The sequence below is a fragment of the Lathamus discolor genome, chromosome 4, assembly GCF_037157495.1.
Source record: "Lathamus discolor isolate bLatDis1 chromosome 4, bLatDis1.hap1, whole genome shotgun sequence".
Classification (NCBI taxonomy): domain Eukaryota; kingdom Metazoa; phylum Chordata; class Aves; order Psittaciformes; family Psittacidae; genus Lathamus; species Lathamus discolor.
The window spans coordinates 127812044-127833532 of record NC_088887.1 but is presented as its reverse complement, the minus strand read 5'-3'; the positions used below and the strand labels follow the sequence as shown (position 1 = coordinate 127833532).

The window sequence follows — 21489 nt, the reverse complement described above, 5'->3', positions numbered from 1 at the left end:
GCAGGCGCGGCGGCGGCGGTGGGCGGCGCCGGTGCTGCGCGGCGGCGGGCGATGAGCGGCAGCGCCGAGGCCGACCCCTCGGCTCCGGCCGCCCCTGCGCCGCCGCCTCCCGCCGACAGCAAAGCGAGCCCCGGCGGCGGCCCCGGGGCGGCCCCGGGCGCGGTGGGCGGTGCGGCGCGGGGCGGGGCGGGGCGCGGCGGGCGGGGGGGGGCCCGGGAGCGCGGCGGGGCCGGGAGCGGGGCAGCGGAGGGCAGCGGCCGGGCGGCGGGGGAGCGCGGGCCGGGGGTGCGGGGCAGGCCCGGGGGGCCCGGCCGCCCGCCCGCTGAGCGCTGTGCCCGCAGGCCCCGTGTCGGCGGCGGTGGCCGCGGCCCCGCCCGAGGGGACCATGTCCAACGGGGTTTACGTGCCGCCCGGCGTGGCCAACGGGGACGTGAAGCCGGTGGTGTCCACCACGCCGCTGGTGGACTTCCTCATGCAGCTGGAGGACTACACACCGACGGTACGGGAGCGCCGGGGGGGGCGGGCGCCGGGGGCGGCCCTGTTCCTCCCGCCTCTCTCCTCTGCAGATCCCAGACGCCGTCACCGGGTATTACCTCAACCGGGCGGGATTCGAGGCCTCGGACCCGCGCATGTGAGTGGCCGCGGGGAGGGGGCAGCCGCCAAGCCCCGGCGGGACTCCAGTCCCCGGGGCTCCCTCGGCAGCGCTGCTCGCGTCTCGCCCCGCAGCATCCGCCTCATCTCTCTGGCTGCACAGAAGTTCATCTCGGACATCGCCAACGACGCTCTGCAGCACTGCAAGATGAAGGGCACGGCCTCGGGCAGCTCCCGCAGCAAGAGCAAGGTGGGAGCAGCCGCTTGGACGGGGGAAGCATCCCCTGGGGCTGGAAGTGCCAAAGAGCCCCAGTGAGCACTGGGATGTGCACAACATCCTCAGCCTGCTGTGCCTTTGAAGGAACAGCACATGAATAGCCCCAGACTGTGCTGCTGGCAAAGTGGTGGTGTGAGAGAATGAGACGGGCAGGATTTATGGACTAGGCTTTGGGGGCTTCATGGAATGTGTGAACAACCGCACCTTATGCCGTGTCCTGCCTCTGACAGCAACCAGGACTCTGGGGACTGTAGCGAATAGGACTAGGGGTGATGGATTTAAACTGAAACAGGGGAAGTTGAGGTTGGAGATAAGGCAGAAGCTCTTCCTTGTGAGGGTGCTGAGGCCCTAGCACCGGGTGCCCAGAGAAGCTGTGGCTGCCCCATCCCTGGCAGTGCTCAAGGCCAGGTTGGACACAGGGGCTTGGAGCAAGCTGCTCCAGTGGAAGGGGTCCCTGCCCAGGGCAGGGGTTGGAGCTGGAGGAGTTTTAAGGTCCCTTCAACACAAACCATTCCAAGGTCTTCTTGGGAAAGAACATGAACGGGGCACAAGGCTGGTTCTGGGGATTCTCCCAGTCATCACCTGTCGTGGGTCAGGACTTCAGGAGGGTCCCGATGGGATTTCTCTTTATAACATGGAGCAGCATTCAGCCTCTCTCTGCTTACTGAGGGCTCAGAACAAACCAAACGTAGGAGCTTATGAATGCCCAAAGCCGGGTGCGTGGCTGCTCATGGCACTGGGGCCTGTGCAGGTCACACCAAAACCCTCCTGGGTGTAAGGAGCATGGGTTGCCCTGGCTGGACTGACAGGGCTCCTTGTTCTTGCAGGACAAGAAGTACACACTGACCATGGAAGACCTGACACCAGCGCTTGCGGAGTACGGCATCAACGTGAAAAAGCCCCATTATTTCACATGAGGACTGAGGGGTTGTCACTGGAACTTCAGGTCACTTCTCTGCCATTAAACACAGCGGGGTTTAGTGGGGCAGCGCCTTGTCTCCTGCCCTGCCTGCAGTGGAACAGCACAAGCTGCTGGCCAGTGCCTCTGTTCTCATCACATCACCACAGGTTGCTGCTGTGCCTTCGGAAGGTGAGGAGAGGGGTTGGCAACTGGTTCCAGTTGCATCCTCTGCCCTTCCCAGGAGGCTTATCCTTGCCCCAGGGGCCTGCAGGGAAGGTGTGGTGCGACTAGGGCTGCCCACGTTTCTCTCACCCAAGCATCCCTTGACTCTCCAGAGGATGCTTGGGTCCTGCACAGCCCTGCAGCCAGAGCCTGGGCCTGTCCCCCATGGGAGGAGGGTGCTGATGGCCCCGCTGCCTCCCTCCCGCACTGGGGGAGGTTTGGATCAGCTGCAGAGCCCAGACCCTGAGGACTGTTGGCAGCCCCTGTCCATCTCCCACCCTCCCCACCCCCCCAGCGCCCTTCACAGCAGCTTCATAACAAACGTTTATTTGGGATGCTGGCGGCTTTTCCACGTGCCCTGGATGGAAAACCAGGGAGTGAAGCGCAAAGCCGGGGTGTGCAGCAGGCAGAGCCCCCTGGCTGCTTGGGGAGGAGAGCTCCAATGCCTTGCCCAGTCCCAGGGCAGCAGAGCCCATGGCCAGGCCTCCTGACCCAGCTGCCCACAGCCCTGGGGAGGGCGGAGGTGCTGCCCTGAGCTTGGTGCTGCAAGTGCCTGGAACTGGCGGTGTGGCCCCGGCAAGGGCAGTGGTGTCTGTACCGTGTCCGTGGCTGGTGCGGGAGGGGGATGGCCCCTGCTCCCCCCGGCACTGGGTTAGAGAAGGCACTTGGGGGTGGTAGGGGAAGCGTGGCAGCGCAGGGGGGCATCGCCCTCTACTTCTCCTGCATCTTCTCCAGGATGGGCACGATCATGTCGAACTTGGGGCGCTTGGCTGGGTCCTCATTCATGCAGATCTTCATCAGCTTGCAGATGTGTGGGGAGATGCCGGGAGGGATGGTGGGACGCAGCCCCTCCAGGGCCACCTTGAACAGGGGGAGAGAGGGGCAGAATCCCAAATCCAGCCCTGCTTGGGGTGGGCAGAGCCCACACCTCTTACCACCCTCCCCAGGGGCTGCCTGTTGCTGGCTTATCCCTGACCGTTGCTGAACCCTCTCCTCACCTTCATGCCTATCTCCATGTTGGACAAGTCTGCAAAGGGCACCTCTCGTGTCACCAGCTCCCACAGCAGCACGGCGAAGCTCCACATGTCAGCCGAGCGCCTGTTGATCTCTTCTGGCTTTTTCTGCAGGGCTGCAGGGAACCCAGTGCAGGGTGGATGGGTCCTGCACTTGGGCCACAACCACCCCATGCACCGCTCCAGGCCTGGGGAATTGTGGCTGGAAACTGCTCATGGGGAAGGACCGGGGGATACTGATTGACAGAGCTGAACATGAGCAGCAACTGCCTGGCAGGAGGATGGAGCCAGGAGGGGCTGGGACAAGAGGAACCGGCCTCAAGCTGCCCCAGGGCAGGTTTAGATGGAGCTGAGGAACAATTCCTGCCCCAGAGGGTGCTCAGGCATCGGAACAGGCTGCCCAGGGCAGGGCTGCAGGCACCGGCCCTGCAAGGGTTCACACCCCGTGGAGACGAGGCCTCAGTGCCATGGGGCAGGGGTGGCCCTGGCAGTGCTGGGAGCGGTTGCACTGGATGACTTTCCCAGTCTGGTTCTGTGGCTCTGTGAGGAGAGTGAGGAAGGGCCGGGGGGCTGATGCCAGGCACTCACCTTCAGGTGCCACCCAGGCGGGAGCGTACATCCTGCCCGGGCACTGGAAGGAGAACTTGACGTCGGCCATGCTGATCCGCGCCGTCATGTCCTCATCGATCTGGGGGGACACTGGTGAGAGGGGGCCCTGCCCGTGCCTGAGGGGATCGGGCTGCCCTGCGTGACCCCGGCACTCACCATGATGCTGCGGCTGTTGAGGTGGTGGCGCGGGATGAGCGGCTCCAGCGTGTGCAGGAAGGCCATGCCCCGTGCAATGTCAAAGGCAAATTTCACCGCCTGCATCTGGTCCACTACAAAGTCTGCAGGGAGAGGATGTGAGACATCATGGGAAGAGTCCCTGGGACATGGACCCAGCTCACCCTGCACTGGGGTTGGAGCTGGAGAGACCCTAAACACACCAGAGAGATGGGGAGACCAGCTGTAGCTGCCAGCGCTGTCACCCCTGTGGGCACTCACTTGTCCCCTCATGCAACACGTTGTAGAGGGACCCAAAGGGCATCCAGTGGCTGATGATGATGGGGTGTGGTGCTGGGGGGGCCTGGCAAGCGCCCAGTACCGGTAACACATTGGGGTGAGAGAAGATCCTGCAAGAGAATCATAGAATCAACCAGGTTGTGAGAGATTCAGACTCACCCAGTGCAACCATTCCCCAGCGCTGCCAAGGCCACCCCTGCCCCACGGCACCGAGGCCTCATCTCCACGGGGTGTGAGCCCTTGCAGGGCCGGTGCCTGCAGCCCTGCCCTGGGCAGCCTGTTCCAATGCCTGAGCACCCTCTGGGGGGGCAAGCACCAGCCCTGAGGGTGGCAGGTGCTCCCCACAGCCCCCCGAATGGCTCCTGTGCTATGTCCTGCCCATGTCAGAGCCCTGCCTCAAGTGCTGCTGCCGTGGGGCAGGCATGGTTGGTGCTCACCGCAGCTTTGGGTATTCCTCGTTGAAATCTCGGCTCTTCCGAGTTGTCCAGTCCCGAATTTTGAGCATTTTGATGATGATGTCGTTGCCCTGCCAGCGCCCCTTCCACAGCTGCAGGGACCAGAGGAGACAGTGGAGACACCGCAGTGAGAGCGACCCGCGGCCCCCGAGCACCTCCCACCCCTTCATGGAGCTATGGGGTCCTCAGCATGGGCCCACAGTGACATGAGGTGACAGTGACACAGCAGAGCAGTGCCTGGCCAGCCCTGTGCCTGGCTCTGGGACCCCCTGAGGCACCCCTGCCCACCCCTGCGCCCAGCGGGGAGGGAGCAGCAGCAGGAGCAGGGCTCTGCTGGAGGCGGTGCTCCCCCAGCCACGCACCTCCCCTGACTGGTTCTCGTTGAGTTTCTGGCTCAGGATGAGCTGCTTGAAGTCGATTCCAGCGAGTTTGTTGAGAGTCCCGTTCCCTGCAGGAGAAGGAGGGGATGGAGCCTGGGGGTGTGGGACCTTCCCCCCCGGCGCTGCCCCGGGAGCGCAGCCCTGCCCAGCAGGAGGGCCCTGGCCTTACTGGGGCGTGTGCGTGTGGTGCCCTTCCAAAAGGTGTCCTTGTAGGGGATCTTGGTGAGGCTCTGCCCCAGCTTCTCAGCGCGCTCTGCAGGGGACAAGGGGTTGGCAGCGCTGCCGGCGCAGGGCACGGAGGCTGCCGCGCTGTGCTGGGAACCTCCTACCTCTCAAGACCTCCCGCAGCGGTGGCTTGGCTTTGTCCATGGGTGTCTCACCGTACTTGTTGGCAATGCTGACCAAAGCCCCGTTGCCCACCAGGTCCTGAGGGAGCAAGAAGCGAGCATCAGCATTTGCCACGCTGAGCCTCCTGCCTCGTTCCCTCCCCCCCCACCCGTGTCCAAGCGCTCCCACTCACCTCTGCCACCGGATCATGGCCCCAGAAGCAGGCGTAGTGCAGCGGCGTGTTCCCGTGTTCGTTCACGGCATTGATGTCTGCTTTGAACTGGATCAGCTGCGGCAGGACAATTCCTGTCAATCAAGAGCAGGTCCCCCCCCAGCACCAGGCCCTGCAGCAGCACCAGCACATCACCTGCTCTGGCACTGGCCAGGTCTGGGGCTGGGAGCAAGTTGAGGGTGAGGAGGGGCTTCTGTGGAGAGGATGAAGGAGCTCAGATGTGGGGATACAGCAACTTCATGGCAAGGAACCCAGGAGGTGACAAGGGGGAAGAGAGCCCTGTGCAGACCTGGAGGAAAAGGACCCGGGGATACTGATTGATGGAGCTGAACATGAGCAGCTTGTGCCCGGGCAGCCAGGAAGCCCCCAGCATCCTGGCCTGGATCAGCACCAGTGCGGCAGCAGGGCCAGGGCAGGGATTGTGCCCCTGCACTGGACACTGGTGAGGCCACCCCTCGGATCCTGTGCTCAGCTCTGGCCCCTCACTGCAAGAGAGACCTTGAGGGGCTGGAGTGGGGCCAGAGAAGGGAATGGAGCTGGTGCAGGGCCTGGAGCCCAAGTGTGATGGGGAACGGCTGAGGGACCTGGGGGGTTCAGATGGAGAAGAGAAGGCTCAGGGGGGCCCTGATGGCTCCCTACAAGTGCCTGCCAGGAGGATGGAGCCAGGAGGGGCTGGGCTCTGCTCCCAGGGAACAAGGGATGGGATAAGAGGAACCGGCCTCAAGCTGCCCCAGGGCAGGTTTAGATGGAGCTGAGGAACAATTCCTGCCCCAGAGGGTGCTCAGGCATTGGAACAGGCTGCCCAGGGCAGGGCTGCAGGCACCGGCCCTGCAAGGGTTCACAGCCCGTGGAGACGAGGCCTCAGTGCCATGGGGCAGGGGTGGCCTTGGCAGCGCTGGGAGCGGTTGCACTGGATGCTCCTGCTCTCAACCAGCCAGCTTGGTTCTGTGGTTCCCTGACCCAGAGCCCAGCCCGGTTCCTGGTGCTGGAGGTGCTGCTGGTACCTTCTGCACGATGTCGCGGTGGCCGTGGCTCGCAGCCAGGTGCAGGGGGGTGTCGTCGCCGCGGTTCATGACGTTGATGCGCGCCCCGCGCATGATGAGCATGTCCACCACGTTGGCACGGCCCTCGCGGCAGGCCCAGTGCAGCGGGCTGAAGCCGTGGTCATCCCTGCGGGGGCAGCAGGCACATGGCTCCTCTCGCGCTCTCCCATCCCCACTGGGGCCCCGGAGCCCGAGGCCAAATCCCATCTTCCCATGAATCACAGACTCTGGCAGGAGCCAGAGCCTGGATCCCGCCCCCCCCGGCCCCTCGCTCCATCCTGGCCAAGTAAGGGAGGAGGAAACTGGCCGGGCCTTAAAAGGAGACCGGGGCCCATGGTGGGGCTGCAGCACCCCCAGCTCCATCCGCCCTGCACCCGACACCCCAGCCCCAGCAGGGCCCTGGCACACGTTGTACAGGGCTTGGAGCAAGCTGCTCCAGGGGAAGGTGTTCCTGCCCGCGGCAGTGGCTGGAACTGGAGGAGCTTTAAGGTCCCTTCCAACCCAAACCAGGCTGGGGCTCTGTGACACGATCAAACACCCCAGAAGTGCCGGGCATGACCCGAGGGACTGGGACCCCCAGGAGGGACACAAAAATGTGGCCACGGGGAGGTCCTTTGTCCAGGAAGATGCTGCCACAGATGCAGGAAGCTGCCTGCCCGCAGCAATGGAGGCGTCAGCTCCAAACACGGGAGGTCCTGCGGGAGCGCCAGGAGCAGGGCAGAGCCGGGGCAGGACACAGGAGCACGGAACGGGTGGGATGGGCGGGAGCGCCCCTCACTGCTGCAGCCCTGCTGGCAACCCGGGGCCGTGCTCCCATGGGAAGTGCTCGCCCGGCCCCGTTCCCCACCCCAGGGACAGGGGGATCCCCCGAGCGCCCCCAGCCCAGCCCAGGCCCCAAATGGCCGGAGAACAAGCGGCCTCGGCCGTGCCTCAGCGATGCCGTAACTTCCTCCCGGCGGGGAGGAGCTGGATCCCACCCGCTCCCGGGACTCGGAGTGGGGCGGAAGCGAGCCCAAGTCCAGCCCCTGCCCCAGCCCCAGCCCCAGCCCCGGCCCCGCTCCGCTCACCCCTGGTTGAGGTCATTCTCGGTGTTGTCCAGCCACAGGCGCACGGCCACCGCGTTGCCCTCCCGGCACTGCGTGAAGATGTCGTCCATTGCGGCTCTCGCTGTGGGGACACGGGGATGTGGGCACACACGGCGCTCGCTGCCCCCTTTCCCGCACACAGCCCCAGGACCCGGACACGGACCCCGCCTCGGCTGCGGCGTCCCCCGGGACTGGAGCCTCCTGCTCCCTCCTCAGCTGCCCTACGGAACACCGGGGGAGCGCAGGAGGCCGGGACGGAGCCACCGCCGCAGGGGAAGCGCTGCGGTGTCACCAGGAAGCACATTTGGCACTGGGGGCTTATCGCTGGGCACAGCCCCAGCCGGCGGCCGCAGTGCCCGGGCTCGTGCAGCACCACCCCTATGGCATCCCACAGCTCAAGGACCATCCCGAGCCCTGTCTCTGCCCAGCCTCGGCTGGATGCGGCGCAGCGTCAGGCTCCTCTGGGACCACAAAGGGCCAGGAGCTCCCCTCGAACCACCGGAGGCCGGCAAAGAGAACACCGGGCTGCAGATTTAACCCCTGGGGAGAGCAGCCCATGACAGCAGCCCGCCGGCATCACCCCGAGCTCCGGCCGTGCCTCCGTTTCCCTGGGGGTCTGCAGCATCGAGCAGGGACGCGGGGCTGCCCTCAGCGAGTCCCACAGCGAGGGTGCAGGCACGGACCGAGCACCACGTCCCCAGCAGCCACCCGTGAGGGGTTAAACACGGGCAGGACGGACCCGGCTGACCCCGGGGAGAGCCCCGCGCGGCTGGGCGAGGGATGCAGGAGACACCGGCGCTGCGAGGCTCCGGCACCGCCAGGGCAGCGGCGGAGTCAGCCCGGCTCAGGGGCTGCGAGGCCAGGGAAGCTCTGCCCACGTCCCAGCCCCACGTCCTGCGCGGCCGGACAGCCCCAGGGCCGCGGGCTCCGTCCCTCCTCAGCGCTCCCTGCCCGTCCTCCGCGGGTCCCGGCCGCCCTCCACGGGTTCAACAGCCTCTGCCCCCTCCACCCCCAACGGCTCCGGGCCCCAACTCCGACGCAGCACCGCCGCACCGGGGCCCGGCCCAGTCTCATTCCTGAGCCTTCCAACCGCGGCCGCCGCCCGCCCGGCCCTGTCGGCGCCAGCGGCGGCCCCGGCCCAGCTCCCGGCCCAGCGCCCCGCCCCGCCCCGCCCCGCCCCGCCCCGCACCGGAGCCTCCCCCCCCGCCGCGCTCCGGTCCCGGCCGCTCACCGGCTCCGCTCGCCGAAGGGCGCTGGCTCGCGGGCGCGGGACCGCGCGTGAGCCCCGCCCATGGACGGCCGCGGCAGCGCCCCCTGCCGGACGGACGCCGCACAGGCTCCGGGCTCCGCGCTACGGCAAAGGGGCGTGGCGGGAACCGGGGGCGGGAACGGAGCGGCGCCGCCGAGCACCGGCAGCTGCGGGCGGGGCGTGGCGCTCGGGGGGCGGGGCGTGGGGCTCAGGGGGCGGGGCGAGCGGGGCTCAGGGGCGTGGCTGCTCTGCCTCCCGGCCGCGTGTGGGCGCTGTTTCCGCTGCTGCTGCGGGGCCGCTCTGGCCCCGCCGGGCGGATACACGTGGTGGCCCATGTTCGCGGAGCAAGGCTGGAGCGATGGCTGCGAGGGCCGCGCCCGGGCTCTGCTGGGGCCCCGCGGCGCCCCCGGGGGCCCGGGCCGGCCGGTAAGGGCAGCGCGCTCTGGGCCGTGCGGGGCCGGTCCCTGGGCGGGGAGACGTGACTGGAGCCCGCCCTCCGCAGGGCCCCGCGGCGGGGAGGCGGAAGCGGCGGCGGCCGGGGGCTGACGGCGAGACCCCGCGGAGGCGGCCCGGGGCCGGGGAGCAGCGTCCGGACACAGGTACCACCGCCCGCGGGGCAGCTCCTGCAGCGGGGCCGGCACCCGCAGACAGGGCCGAGGAGCGGCCGAGCGCGGAGCCCGCGGAACCGGCGCGGAGGCTGGGCCGGCGGCAGCGGCTGAAGCGGCGCCGGCAGGAGCAGGAGGAGCAGCAGCAGCTCGGTGCGGGCCCGGCGGCACCGGCAGCGGCGCCGCTGGGGCGGGCGGCGGCTCTGCGCGCCCGGATGGAGGAGCGGCTGCTGGCCGCCCGGTTCCGGTACATCAACCAGCAGCTCTACACGTCCAGCAGCCGGGAAGCGGCGCAGCTCTTCCGGGACGACCCCGAAGCCTTCCGGATCTACCACCGCGGCTTCACGCAGCAAGTGGGCCGCTGGCCCGAGAACCCGGTGCAGCGCATCGTGCGCGCCCTGCGGCGGCGGTGAGCCAGGGCCGGCGGGCAGCGCCGGGGCCGCGGCGCGGGCAGCGCCCTGACCCCGGCCCCATCCCCCAGGCCGTCCTCGCTCGTGGTAGCGGATTTCGGGTGCGGGGACTGCAAACTCGCCAAAAGCATCAAGAACAAAGTTCACTGCTTTGACCTGGTGCCGCTCAGCCCAGAGGTCACCGTCTGCGACATGGCCAAGGTGCCTGGGCAGGGATGTTGTGGGGCAGGAGAGAGGGGAGTCAGGGGTCCCTCTCCGGGAGCACGTTGTCTGTCTGGGGCACTGTGAAACCTGCTCTCGAGAAGCAATGCTGGGGTGAATCCAGGAGCCTGGGGTTAGCAGCCTGTGGAAGGGCTGCTCCAGCCCTGTTGCCATCCTCATCTTCCTGGGACGTGTCCCGGGAATGTCCGACAGGTGCCTTTGGCAGATGAGTCAGTGGATGTTGCAGTGTTCTGCCTGGCGCTGATGGGCACCAACCTGCAGGAGATCCTGGAGGAGGCCAACCGGGTGCTGAAGCAGGGGTAAGCAGAGCCAGATGCACTGTGAGGTGTTAGCGGAGCCGAGAGGTGCCGGTGCTGCCCCTGAGGGCTGGGGTGTCCCACAGGGGTACCCTGATGGTGGCTGAGGTGGCCAGCCGCTTCGAGGACATGCGAGCCTTCATGAGCGCCATGGCTCAGCTGGGCTTCAAAAGCGTCTCCAAGGTGAGTCCTCAGGGGAGCTGGTTTGGGGGTGCTGAGGACTCCGAGCATGCAGGGACTGAGGGCTGGGAGCGTGTCTGGGGGACTTGGGACCCACTGTGGTGTTGGGAGTCAGGGCGAGCTGGGCACACTGGGGGTCATGGTCTGGGCCGGGAGCACTTGGGGCACATGGGGGATGTGGTGCCAAGGGCTGGAAGGAGGTTTGGGGCACCCGGGGTCTGAGAGGGAGGGGAGTCTGGGCTGGGGGTGTGACGCTCGGAGTGCCCTGGGCTGCGGTTGGGGCATGCTGGGCACAGCGGGATGGGCTCTGGGCTGGGGTTGGGGCGCTGGGTTCGGGGGGCACCTGGAGGCTTGGGGCGCAGCAGGTGTGGGGTGCTGGGGTGCGCTGGGGCTGCGGGGCGCTGCGGTTCCAGCCGGTGCCGCCGCCCCAGGACCTCTCCAGCGCCTTCTTCCACCTGCTCGAGTTCTCCAAGGCCGGGTCCCCCCGCGGCCGCCCCGTGCGGGGGCTGCGCCTGCGGCCCTGCCTCTACAAGCGCCGGTAGCCCCGCCCCGCCCCGCGGCCACCAATAAACAGCCTTTTTCCGCATGGCGTCGGCCTCCCTTGGGCGGGGCAAGGGGCTCGGCCACCAATGAGCGTGCTGTTTCCGCGCGGCTCCTCGGCGCGGTGGGCGCGGTCACCAATAAACGCGCTGTTTCCACGTGGCGTCACAGCGCGGTAGGCGGGGTGAAGCGGCGCCTGCGCGGAGCGGCCGGGCCTGCGAGGCAGCGGGGCCGGGATGTCGGGGCCGGGCCCCGGTGCGGGGCCGCTGGACATCAACCGCGCGGGCGCCGCGGAGCTGCAGGGCGCGCTGCAGGGCATCGGCCGCCGCCGCGCCCGCGGCATCGTGCGCAAGAGAGAGGTGCGGGCGGCCCCGGCCGCGGTGGCTTCTCCCGGGGCCCCGAGTGAGCTGGCTCCGGGTGCGGGGCTGCGGCGGAAAGGGCCGCGGCCCGGGTGGGGTGGGCCCGGGCCTGTCGCTCCCCAGTGCCCGGGCGGGTCTGTCACGGGCGGTGACCTGGGCTGGGGGAACCGGGACGCCTGCAAACCTGGGGGGCCGGGGCCCGGGGCCGGTGATGGGCAGCGAGGGGAGGACAGGGAGAGGCCGGAGCGAGGAGCGGCTGGAGCTGGGCTGGGTTCGGCTGGGCAGGAGGCGGCGGAGCGGGCTCGGGCAAGGGGCTGGGGCAGCGGCGGGAGTGGTGGAACGGGCTCGGGGCAGGGGCTGTTCCCGGAGCCGCGCCTCGGGGTTACACTGAGGGAGCAGCTGCAGGAGAGGCTCGGAGTGATGTGTGGTGGATGCTGGATGGAGCAGCCCTCAGGGGAAGGACGTGGGGTGCTGGCTGAGGAGCTGCTCCCCATGGCCCGGCTTCAGTGAGCGCTTGAGCCCAGAACCCCCCCTGTGCTGGGGGCACCCCCAGAGCGGGAGCAGCAGCTCAGGGAGGGGATCCTGCCCCTCTGCTGCGGGAAGGGGAGACCCCTCCTGCAGCCCTGCTCCAGCTCTGGGGCAGCAGCACAAGAGGGACCTGGAGCTGTTGGAGCAAGGCCAGAGGAGGCCATGGAGCTGCTGCGAGAGCTGGAGCAGCTCTGCCTGGAGCCAGGCTGAGAGAGCTGGGCTGGGGCAGCCTGGACAAGAGAAGGCTCCTGAAGGGGAGACCTGAGAGCAGCTCCAGTGCCTGAAGGGGCTGCAGGGAACCTGGAGAGGGGCTTGGGACAAGGGCCTGTAGGGCCAGGCCAAGGGGAATGGCTTGAACCTGCCCAAGGGGAGACTGAGCTGAGCTCTTAGGCAGAAGCTCTTCCCTGTGAGGGTGCTGAGGCGCTGGCACAGGGTGCCCAGAGAAGCTGTGGCTGCCCCATCCCTGGCAGTGCTCAAGGCCAGGTTGGACACAGGGGCTTGGAGCAAGCTGCTCCAGTGGAAGGGGTCCCTGCCCGTGGCAGGGGCTGGAGCTGGAGGAGCTTTAAGCTCCCTTCATCCCAAACCAGGTTGTGGTTCCACGATTTGAAATGGTCAGACCCTTGCTCTCTGTGTGTCGTCATGGTGGATGTTCTCTATGCTGGGGCCCTCACCAGCAGTCCCCATCCCTGCTCGGTTGGTGCTGTGCTCCTGGTCTGATGCTCCCCTGCTCAGTGGCAGCTCTGGTGCTGTGGCTTGATCAGGGCAGGGAGCTGGGAGGGATTACATGGGAAGGGTTGGTTTGGGAGAAGGCATCCCTCCCCTTGGATGGGAGCAGCAGTGAGGACAGGCAGTACAAAGGTATCTCCTGTACGTGGCGTCTCAAACCTCCTTCCCCTGAAGGCTCAGAGGGAACTGGTGGTCACAAGAGGCACAGGCTGGGAGCTCTGATCCAGCAGGAAGACCAGGGTGTGAGCGAGCAGGCCCTGCTGCTCCCCAGGTTTCTCAGTTTTGCCTTGACTCTTTACTTCTCACAGGAACTGAAAGGCTTCAGCTCGCTGGATGATCTTCTCCTTGTCAAGGGCATCACCACCCGCATTTTGGAGCTCAACAGCCAGCGGATGACTTGCAGGAGGAGACCAAGCAGTGAAGAAGAAACGAGAGTGAGCCCTGGTCTGCAGGGGGACAATAAAGCTCCTGTGCCTCAGGTAGGACAAGAAAGTTTGGAGTAATGGAAACAGAGTGAGCTGGATTGGGAAAGACCTGTAAGATCATCCAGTACAGCTGCCCCAGCACTGCCAAGGCCACCCCTGCCCCATGGCACTGAGGCCTCGTCTCCACGGGCTGTGAACCCTTGCAGGGCCGGTGCCTGCAGCCCTGCCCTGGGCAGCCTGTTCCAATGCCTGAGCACCCTCTGGGGCAGGAATTGTTCCTCAGCTCCATCTAAACCTGCCCTGGGGCAGCTTGAGGCCGGTTCCTCTTGTCCCATCCCTTGTTCCTTGGGAGCAGAGCCCAGCCCCTCCTGGCTCCATCCTCCTGTCAGGCACTTGTAGGGAGCCATCAGGTCCCCCCTGAGCCTTCTCTTCTCCACCTGAACCCCCCAGGTCCCTCAGCCGTTCCCCATCACACTTGGGCTCCAGGCCCTGCACCAGCTCCATTCCCTTCTCTGGCCCCGCTCCAGCCCCTCAATGTCTCTTGCAGTGAGGGGCCCAGAACTGAGCACAGGATGGGGGGGGAGTTCAGTCTCACTGCAGCTGTGGAGCTGGGCTGTGGCCTGTCCCTAGAGTGTGCCCATGACCCCTGGGAATGCCTCAGCTCCACAGTCTGTTCCCTGCTCCCCACCTCAGGCTCTGCCCTGCAGAGGGCAGCTCCTTCACCCCTTGGCCCCGGTGCACCCCTGGAGCAGCACAGCCAGACCTGACTCTGCCCTCCCTCTGCTGCAGGTGGGGGCTGAGGAGGAGGCAGCAGCTGCGGGCGCCTGGGAGCCGGAGCGCGCCGGGAGCGCAGGGCCTGGGCAGGAGGCTGATGGCTCCGGCGGGCACCGGGCACAGGAGCCGCTCAGCTCCACGGCCTGCGGGGAGCAGGAGGAGGACGAGGAGGAAGAGGAGGAGGAGGGGAGCTGCTACAGCGAGGAAGGGGAGGATGGTGGCAACGTCTACTTCTACTACACCATTGGCGAGCGCTGGATTGACTACCTGCAGCGGACGGAGGATGGTGGCCTCCTCCGGCATGTGCGACCGAAGGTAACAGCCCCAGGCTGCAGCTTCACCCCGAAGGCTGGCACTGATGGCTGGAGCTGGCACTGGCACGTGGCCTGTGGGGCTGTTCTGGGGGTTGGTGACCTCAGCACCTCTGGACATGCTGCCGTGGTGGTGCCAGTGTGGGCCTCCTTTGGGCAGGAACGTGTGACCCCAGAGGGGTTTGACATGTCTTCTCCTTGCAGATGAAGAGAAAGTCAGAGAACGGCCTCGATGGGAGAGCCCTGTCCCCGGGCAAGAAGCTGCGCAAGGGCTCTGAGTACAGCAGGTGAGATGGACAGGAAGGTCACCTGGGGAAGGGAGACCTGGTCTACCAGAGCAACCTTCAGCCATCTGGGTGTCCTACCAGTGGCAGGAGGCTGTGCAGACTCCTGGCTGGTGGGGCTGGGTTGCTCTGTTCTGGGACCACTTGGCACGGTGTGGCTGCGCTGACGTGGTGTCTCCCTGCTGCGGTGCAGGACACTGGGTCCCTGCACCCCCAGTCCCACCACCACCTTTGGGGACCTGCGCAACGCCAAGGCAGGCCCAGCCCGGCGTCGCCACATCCCTTCGGTGGCCCCCCCGCCTGAGCTGCAGGACTGGCTCCGCACCTTCCAGGTAGGCTGGTGCCAAAGGGCTCTCACGGGGACACCGGGAGCTTGGGGTTTGGTGGATGTGCAGGAGGAGAACCAGGCCCTGGGGAGTCCATCAGCATGGAGCCCTCCTCACACAGGGGTTTTGGGTGGATGTTTGGTGACGTTTTGCCTTAGGTGAGGGAGCACAGGGTGGTGTTGGCCTGCCTCCTGCTCTCCTTCAACCTGGGGGTTGCTTTGTCCACCATCAAACAACATCCGTGTTCTCTTACATGACTCCTGGAGCATCCAGCCCCATCTCTGGCTCTGCTCTATCTTGAGGTCCAGTTAGCAGAGCCCTGTCCTGCTCCAGTGTCCCACTAGCCCCTTGTGCCCATGCTGGTTGGTGTCTGTGGGGTTGGTGTCTGTGGGGTTGGTGAGGGCTGCCCCGGGTGCAGGCAGCGTGACCCATGTCCTCTCTTCAGCGGTGGAGCGGCCCAGAGAAGCTGCTTGCTCTGGATGAGCTCATCGACCGCTGTGAGCCCTCCCAGATCAAGTACATGATGCAGGTCATTGAGCCCCAGTTCCAGAGAGACTTCATTTCCCTGCTGCCCAAGGAGGTGAGTTGAGCCAAGGGATGCGCTGGGCACCCATCACCAGCCATAGGAGCCCCCCTGGAGTTCTCGGTGCCCTCTTGACTCGGTGTCCTCTCTGCAGCTGGCACTTTACGTCCTGTCCTTCCTGGAGCCTCGGGACCTGCTCCGTGCTGCCCAGACCTGCCGCTATTGGAGGGTCTTGGCTGAAGACAACCTGCTCTGGAGGGAGAAGTGCCGTGAGGAAGGTAAAGCCCTTTATCCGTGCAGCACCGGGGAGCCCACAGCACCCAGCGTGTGCTCGCCTGAGCTCCCACAGCGTGTGGGAATGCCCCCGCCACGTCCTGTGTCACATCCCGCTGCGGTTCCCTCCCGCAGGCATCGAGGAGCCCCTGAACCTGCGGAAGCGGCGCCTGCTCAGCCCTGGCTTCATGTACAGCCCCTGGAAATTTGCCTTCATGCGGCAGCACAAGATCGACATGAACTGGCGCAGCGGGGAGCTCCGAGCCCCCAAGGTGGGTGCTTCGGGGTGTCCTGGTGAGAACCAGGCTCCAGAGCTTTCCCATGTGGGAAGTTGGAGCACGAAGGAAGTAGCAGAGGAACATCCGTGACAACTGGATGAGAACAACCCTAGGAATTGTCAGAGTGCCTCAGGGAGAGGCGGACAGGTCTGACCTGTCCTGAGGAGGCACCAGCCACAGGCATCCACTTGGAAATATGTGTGGGAAGCTTTGCAGAGGGATCTAGACAGGCTGGATTGATGGGCCAAGGGGATGAGGTTCAAAGAGACAAAGGGCTGGATCCTGACAGGTCACAACCCCATGGAATGCTTCAGGCTTAGAGCAGGAAAAGGGTCCGGGGGTGCTTTGAGGTCCCTTCCAACCCAGACTGTTCTGTGAGTCTGATTTTTTAGATGATCTGGGACAAAATGGTGGCTCTGAGCTCCAGGTGGCCTTCAGAGCCACAAGGGTCCGGCCAGGTTTTGAAGTCCCGGGGTAGCCCCCAGCAGTAGCCCCCAGATGCCCACACTGGGCTCTGAGCCTCACTCCTGGTGTTCTCCACGCAGGTGCTGAAGGGACACGATGACCACGTCATCACCTGCCTGCAGTTCTGTGGCAACCGCATCGTCAGCGGCTCCGACGACAACACCCTCAAAGTGTGGTCGGCTGTGACAGGGGAGGTGAGACCTGGTCCTGCGCAAGTGGGGGCCTGGGAGAGGCCTTGTAGTGGGTTTTGTCTGATACAGGTCCTGTACCAGCACCACAGTGGCAGCAGGGCCAGGGCAGCGATTGTCCCCTTGTGCTGGGCACTGGTGAGGCCACACCTGGAATCCTGTGTTCAGTTCTGGGCCCTCACTCCAAGAGAGACATTGAGGGGCTGGAGCGGGGCCAGAGCTGGTGCAGGACCTGGAGCCCAAGTGTGATGGGGAACGGCTGAGGGACCTGGGGGTTCAGATGGAGAAGAGAAGGCTCAGGGGGGACCTGATTGCTCCCTGCAACTGCCTGAGAGGAGGATGGGGCCAGGAGGGGCTGGGCTCTGCTCCCAAGGAACAAGGGATGGGACAAGAGGAACCAGCCTCAAGCTGCCCCAGGGCAGGTTTAGATGGAGCTGAGGAACAATTCCTGCCCCAGAGGGTGCTCAGGCATTGGAACAGGCTGCCCAGGGCAGGGCTGCAGGCACCGGCCCTGCAAGGGTTCACACCCCGTGGAGACGAGGCCTCAGTGCCATGGGGCAGGGGTGGCCTTGGCAGCGCTGGGGAGTGGTTGCACTGGATGATGTTGAAGCCCTTTCCCAGCCTGGTTGGTTCCATGATTTCTCCTGTCTCTGAGATCTGACAGAGCCTCTGGCTGCAGGAGCTGTCTTAAGCCACCAGTTTGATGGTGCAGTGCCAAATGAGCAAGAGTTGGCTACGTTTGTGCTTTCAGTTCAAGTCAGCAAGTGTGGAGCATCTTCCTGGAGATGCAGGAAGGGCAGGAAACTCAGCTGGGTTCAGAGGACCATGTCATGGAGAGGGCTCTGATGGGGTCTGGTGCAGGGAGTGGATCACTGAGGGATGAACCTCGCGGATGCTGTGCCGGGGGTGTCCTGTGCTCTGCTGCTCCTTTGCCACATTGTGGAGCCTTTCCCAACGCAGTGTTCCCATCCCGCCCTCGCAGTGTGTGCAGACCCTGGTGGGTCACACCGGTGGTGTGTGGTCATCGCAGATGAGGGACAGCATCGTCATCAGCGGCTCCACAGACCGCACCCTCAAAGTGTGGAACGCGGACACGGGCGAGTGCGTGCACACGCTCTACGGGCACACGTCTACCGTGCGCTGCATGCACCTGCACGGCAACAGGTACGGGCAGGAGGCCTTCAGCTGCCCACTCTGCTGGGAGGGTTTGGAACTGAGTGAGCTTTAAGGTACCTCCAACCCAAACAAGTCCATAGGTCTATGATGTGGGGCTTGGGCTGGGCTGGACTGTGGTGTGGGCACAGAGGTGGATCTGTGGCTGTGTGGGAAGAGGTTTCCCTTGGGAGGAGCAGCTGCTTCTCAGGGTTGTCTCCATCGCCCCAGGTCAGATGTGGTTGTGCTCCATGTCCATGCCCACAGGGTGGTGAGCGGCTCTCGGGACGCGACGCTGCGCCTGTGGGACATCGAGACGGGGCAGTGCCTGCACGTGCTCATGGGGCACGTGGCTGCCGTGCGCTGTGTGCAGTACGATGGGCACAAGGTGGTGAGCGGCGCTTACGACTACACAGTGAAGGTGTGGGACCCTGAGAGCGAGAGCTGCACCCACACACTGCAGGGACACACGAACCGCGTCTACTCCCTGCAGGTAACACCCTGGAGCCCCTGTCCTTCCCACTTATGGCTCAGGGACACATGGGCTATGTCTGATCCCTGCAGGGGAGGCCCTCTGCCCTGCTCCTTGACACCATACGTGCACAGCAGGGGCACACACCCTGAGGACTTGGGGAGTTGGGTGAGGAGAAGCTCCCCATGACCCGGCTTCAGTGAGCGCTTGAGCCCGGAATCCCCCCACCCCGTGTGCTGGGCTGCACCCCCAGAGCAGGAGCAGCAGCTCAGGGAGGGGATCCTGCCCCTCTGCTGCGGGAAGGGGAGACCCCTCCTGCAGTCCTGGTCCAGCTCTGGGGCAACAGCACGAGAGGGACCTGGAGCTGTTGGAGCGAGTCCAGAGGAGGCCATGGAGATGCTGCAAGAGCTGGAGCAGCTCTGCTCTGGAGCCAGGCTGAGAGAGCTGGGCTGGGGCAGCCTGGACAAGAGAAGGCTCCTGAAGGGGAGACCTGAGAGCAGCTCCAGTGCCTAAAGGGGCTGCAGGGAACCTGGAGAGGGGCTTGGGACAAGGGCCTGTAGGGCCAGGCCAAGGGGAATGGCTTGAACCTGCCCGAGGGGAGCCTGAGCTGAGCTCTTAGGCAGAAGCTCTTCCCTGTGAGGGTGCTCAGGCGCTGGCACAGGGTGCCCTGAGAAGCTGTGGCTGCCCCCATCCCTGGCAGTGCCCAAGGCCAGGTTGGACACAGGGGCTTGGAGCAAGCTGCTCCAGGTGGAAGGGGTCCCTGCCCATGGCAGGGGTTGGAACTGGGTGAGCTTTAAGCTCTCTCCAACCCAACCCAGGCTTGGGTTCTTTGAATACGCTGCCAGTCACACACGCACCCAGATTAGCTGCAGGGGACACGAGGATTTCACTCAAGCAGCCGTGCCCTGTCCCTGACCACAGGCTGGTATTGCCCCTTCCCCTGGCTCAGGCTATGCTGACTGTGTCTCTCTGGGCAGTTCGATGGGACGCACATTGTGAGCGGCTCCCTGGACACGTCCATCCGCGTATGGGACGTGGAGAGCGGGAACTGCCTGCACACCCTCATGGGGCACCAGTCGCTCACCAGCGGCATGGAGCTGCGGGACAACATCCTCGTGTCCGGCAACGCCGACTCCACGGTCAAGATCTGGGACATCAAGACAGGCCAGTGCCTGCAGACGCTGCAGGGTGAGTGCTGGAACGGGGCAGCTCCTCCTGCTGCGTGCTGGGGGCACGTGTGGCTGCCAGGTGGGGCAGGGCAGATGTTGTCAAGGGGCTCGCCAAAGGGGTTGTGGTGGGAGTGTGGAACTGAGGGATCCTAAAGTCCTAGCACAGGCTGGGGCTGACCGCTAGAGAGCAGCTCAGCAGAGAGGCCTGGGAGAGCAGATGGCTGAGAAGCTGACCATGAGGCAGCAGCGTGACCTTGAGCCAGGAGGGACAGGAATATCCAGGGGTGCATCAGGAGGAGTGTGGCAGCAGGTCGAGGGAGATGATCCTCCCCTTCTCCTTGATGCTGATAAGGCCACATCTGGAGTCCTGTGTCCAGTGGTGGGCTCCTCAGGACAAGAAAGACAAGGAACTACTGGAAGGCGTCCAGTGGAGTCTACAAGGATGGTCGGGGGTCTGCAGCATGTCTGATGAGGAGACGTCTCAGAACTGAATGACTAGATTATCTTCTAGTGGAAGTTGTCCCTGCCCATGGGATAGGGTTGGAACTGGATGAAGTTTAAGGTCCCTTCAACCCAAACCGCTCTGGGATTCTGTTCTGTGAGAAACTGCCAGAACTGGGCCTGCTGAGGCTGGAGAAGAGCAAGCCTGAGAGGGGATCTCATCAATGCAGATCAATATCTCAAAGTTGGGTGTCAAGAAGGTGGTGCCAGACTCAGTGGTGCCCAGTGCCAGGATGAAGAGCATGGGCTATAAACTAAAACGCAAGTTTCATAGGAATCATAGAATGAATCCTGGAATCCCAGACTGGTTTGTGTTGGAAGGAACCTTAAAAGCTCCTCCAGCTCCAACCCCTGCCACGGGCAGGGACCCTTCCACTGGAGCAGCTTGCTCCAAGCCCCTGTGTCCAGCCTGGCCTTGAGCACTGCCAGGGATGGGGCAGCCACAGCTTCTCTGGGCACCCTGTGCCAGCGCCTCAGCACCCTCACAGTGAGGAGCTTCCTTACGTCTGACCTGAATCTCCCCTAAACACGAGGAAGAACAACGTGAGGGAGAGCTTCCTTCCACTGCGGGTGACAGAGCCCTGGCACAGGCTGCACAGGGCTTTGTGGAGTCCTCCATCTCCAGCCATCCCAAGCCCACCATGGACACGTTCCTGTGCCCTGCTCCGGGCGGCCCTGCCCTGGGGCTGGGTTGAACCCGATGATCTCCAGCGGTCCCTGCCACCCCCAGCGGTCCTGATTGTGGTCGCTCTGCTCCTAGGGCCCAGCAAGCACCAGAGCGCCGTGACCTGCCTGCAGTTCAGCTCCAAGTTTGTGGTGACCAGCTCTGACGACGGCACCGTCAAGCTCTGGGACCTGAAGACGGGCGAGTTCGTGCGCAACCTGGTGGCGCTGGAGAGCGGCGGCAGCGGCGGCGTCGTGTGGCGCATCCGAGCCTCCAACACGAAGCTGGTTTGTGCCGTGGGCAGCCGCAACGGCACCGAGGAGACCAAGCTGTTGGTGCTGGACTTCGATGTGGACCTCAAGTGAGCCCGGGCAGGCCAGGCCGGTGCCGGGGCCCGCGGGCTGGGCCGGGGCCGGTGCCGGTGGGGCGGGCCCCGCACAGGCATCTCCCGCCTGAGCCCCCGGGGTGTTATTTATATGTGTGGAGGCCGCGGGGGACAGCAGCATGTTTTGTACACACTAATATATCGATTTATTTCTGTAACCGGGGCCTCCTCCTCCCGCCCCCCCATCGAGCTCTGCTCCTTTGGGATGGCGCCAGCATTCCTGGGCGGCACTGGCCTCAGCAAGCAGCCCCTGCCCTGGTGGCATCTGCCTGGAGAGCCACAGCCTGGGCTCCAGCCTCTGTTTTCTGGGCCCAGTAATAGGCTGGGAGTGGAATTGGGATCTCATGGAATGGTTTGGGTTCAAAGAGACTTTAAAGCCCTCAGTGTAAGAGGGGTGTGGAGCTGTTGGAAGGTGTTCCTGCCTATGGGGCAAGTCTGTTCCAACACAAACCATCCCGATTCAGTTCAGAAGAACCACGCTGGCCGTGCTGAAGCAGGTTCCCTGGAGCTGTTCACCATCCTCCATCCCCAGGGGTGTTGAGCATGGTACCAATGAGGCAGGGCCCAGCCTGGGCTGCCCCCTCTGGGGGGGCCAC

The 21489-nt window shown here is 65.2% G+C and overlaps 4 protein-coding genes across 4 annotated transcripts; 3 read left to right on the top strand and 1 right to left on the bottom strand.

The window, feature by feature from the left end:
* Nucleotides 1-29: 29 nt before the first annotated feature.
* TAF10 (TATA-box binding protein associated factor 10) lies at nucleotides 30-1896 on the top strand. Its single transcript, XM_065679033.1, has 5 exons — nucleotides 30-169; nucleotides 342-499; nucleotides 567-631; nucleotides 727-841; nucleotides 1696-1896. Exons 1-5 carry the CDS (start codon nucleotides 52-54, stop codon nucleotides 1783-1785), a joined length of 546 nt encoding a protein of 181 aa, XP_065535105.1. The 5' UTR covers nucleotides 30-51; the 3' UTR covers nucleotides 1786-1896.
* Nucleotides 1897-2302: 406 nt separating this feature from the next.
* ILK (integrin linked kinase) lies at nucleotides 2303-8927 on the bottom strand. The gene is made up of 13 exons (XM_065679032.1): nucleotides 8820-8927; nucleotides 7571-7670; nucleotides 6465-6630; nucleotides 5422-5517; nucleotides 5231-5327; nucleotides 5071-5154; nucleotides 4884-4969; nucleotides 4504-4613; nucleotides 4049-4176; nucleotides 3770-3891; nucleotides 3593-3692; nucleotides 2990-3120; nucleotides 2303-2852 (listed from the first exon to the last, which is right to left on the bottom strand). Exons 2-13 carry the CDS (start codon nucleotides 7657-7659, stop codon nucleotides 2703-2705), a joined length of 1359 nt encoding a protein of 452 aa, XP_065535104.1. The 5' UTR covers nucleotides 7660-7670; nucleotides 8820-8927; the 3' UTR covers nucleotides 2303-2702.
* A 243-nt stretch (nucleotides 8928-9170) lies between these two features.
* Nucleotides 9171-11136, top strand: RRP8 (ribosomal RNA processing 8). Its single transcript, XM_065677179.1, has 6 exons — nucleotides 9171-9186; nucleotides 9269-9851; nucleotides 9924-10053; nucleotides 10267-10373; nucleotides 10457-10553; nucleotides 10982-11136. The coding sequence occupies exons 1-6, from the start codon at nucleotides 9171-9173 to the stop codon at nucleotides 11090-11092; spliced, it is 1044 nt and encodes a 347-aa protein (XP_065533251.1). The 3' UTR covers nucleotides 11093-11136.
* A 91-nt stretch (nucleotides 11137-11227) lies between these two features.
* Nucleotides 11228-21051, top strand: LOC136014172 (F-box/WD repeat-containing protein 7-like). Its single transcript, XM_065679029.1, has 13 exons — nucleotides 11228-11449; nucleotides 13012-13182; nucleotides 13918-14217; nucleotides 14418-14500; nucleotides 14691-14829; nucleotides 15269-15403; nucleotides 15501-15624; nucleotides 15755-15891; nucleotides 16443-16556; nucleotides 17533-17714; nucleotides 17970-18195; nucleotides 19152-19362; nucleotides 20605-21051. The coding sequence occupies exons 1-13, from the start codon at nucleotides 11327-11329 to the stop codon at nucleotides 20871-20873; spliced, it is 2214 nt and encodes a 737-aa protein (XP_065535101.1). The 5' UTR covers nucleotides 11228-11326; the 3' UTR covers nucleotides 20874-21051.
* The last annotated feature ends 438 nt before the right edge of the window (nucleotides 21052-21489 follow it).

Excerpts from the sequence above, each read along its gene's own strand:
- TAF10 (XM_065679033.1), top strand. The coding sequence starts at position 52 with ATGAGCGGCAGCGCCGAGGCCGACCCCTCGGCTCCGGCCGCCCCTGCG. Across the intron at positions 170-341 it reads GGCCCCGGGCGCGGTGGGCG|GCCCCGTGTCGGCGGCGGTG; the intron begins GTGCGGCGCGGG and ends CTGTGCCCGCAG. Across the intron at positions 842-1,695 it reads GCTCCCGCAGCAAGAGCAAG|GACAAGAAGTACACACTGAC; the intron begins GTGGGAGCAGCC and ends TTGTTCTTGCAG.
- ILK (XM_065679032.1), bottom strand. The coding sequence starts at position 7,659 with ATGGACGACATCTTCACGCAGTGCCGGGAGGGCAACGCGGTGGCCGTG. Across the intron at positions 6,631-7,570 it reads GAGAATGACCTCAACCAGGG|GGATGACCACGGCTTCAGCC; the intron begins GTGAGCGGAGCG and ends CTGCCCCCGCAG. Across the intron at positions 3,892-4,048 it reads CGTGTTGCATGAGGGGACAA|ACTTTGTAGTGGACCAGATG; the intron begins GTGAGTGCCCAC and ends CTCTCCCTGCAG.
- RRP8 (XM_065677179.1), top strand. Across the intron at positions 10,054-10,266 it reads CCGTCTGCGACATGGCCAAG|GTGCCTTTGGCAGATGAGTC; the intron begins GTGCCTGGGCAG and ends AATGTCCGACAG. Across the intron at positions 10,554-10,981 it reads GCTTCAAAAGCGTCTCCAAG|GACCTCTCCAGCGCCTTCTT; the intron begins GTGAGTCCTCAG and ends CCGCCGCCCCAG.
- LOC136014172 (XM_065679029.1), top strand. The coding sequence starts at position 11,327 with ATGTCGGGGCCGGGCCCCGGTGCGGGGCCGCTGGACATCAACCGCGCG. Across the intron at positions 14,218-14,417 it reads TCCGGCATGTGCGACCGAAG|ATGAAGAGAAAGTCAGAGAA; the intron begins GTAACAGCCCCA and ends TTCTCCTTGCAG. Across the intron at positions 19,363-20,604 it reads GTGCCTGCAGACGCTGCAGG|GGCCCAGCAAGCACCAGAGC; the intron begins GTGAGTGCTGGA and ends CTCTGCTCCTAG.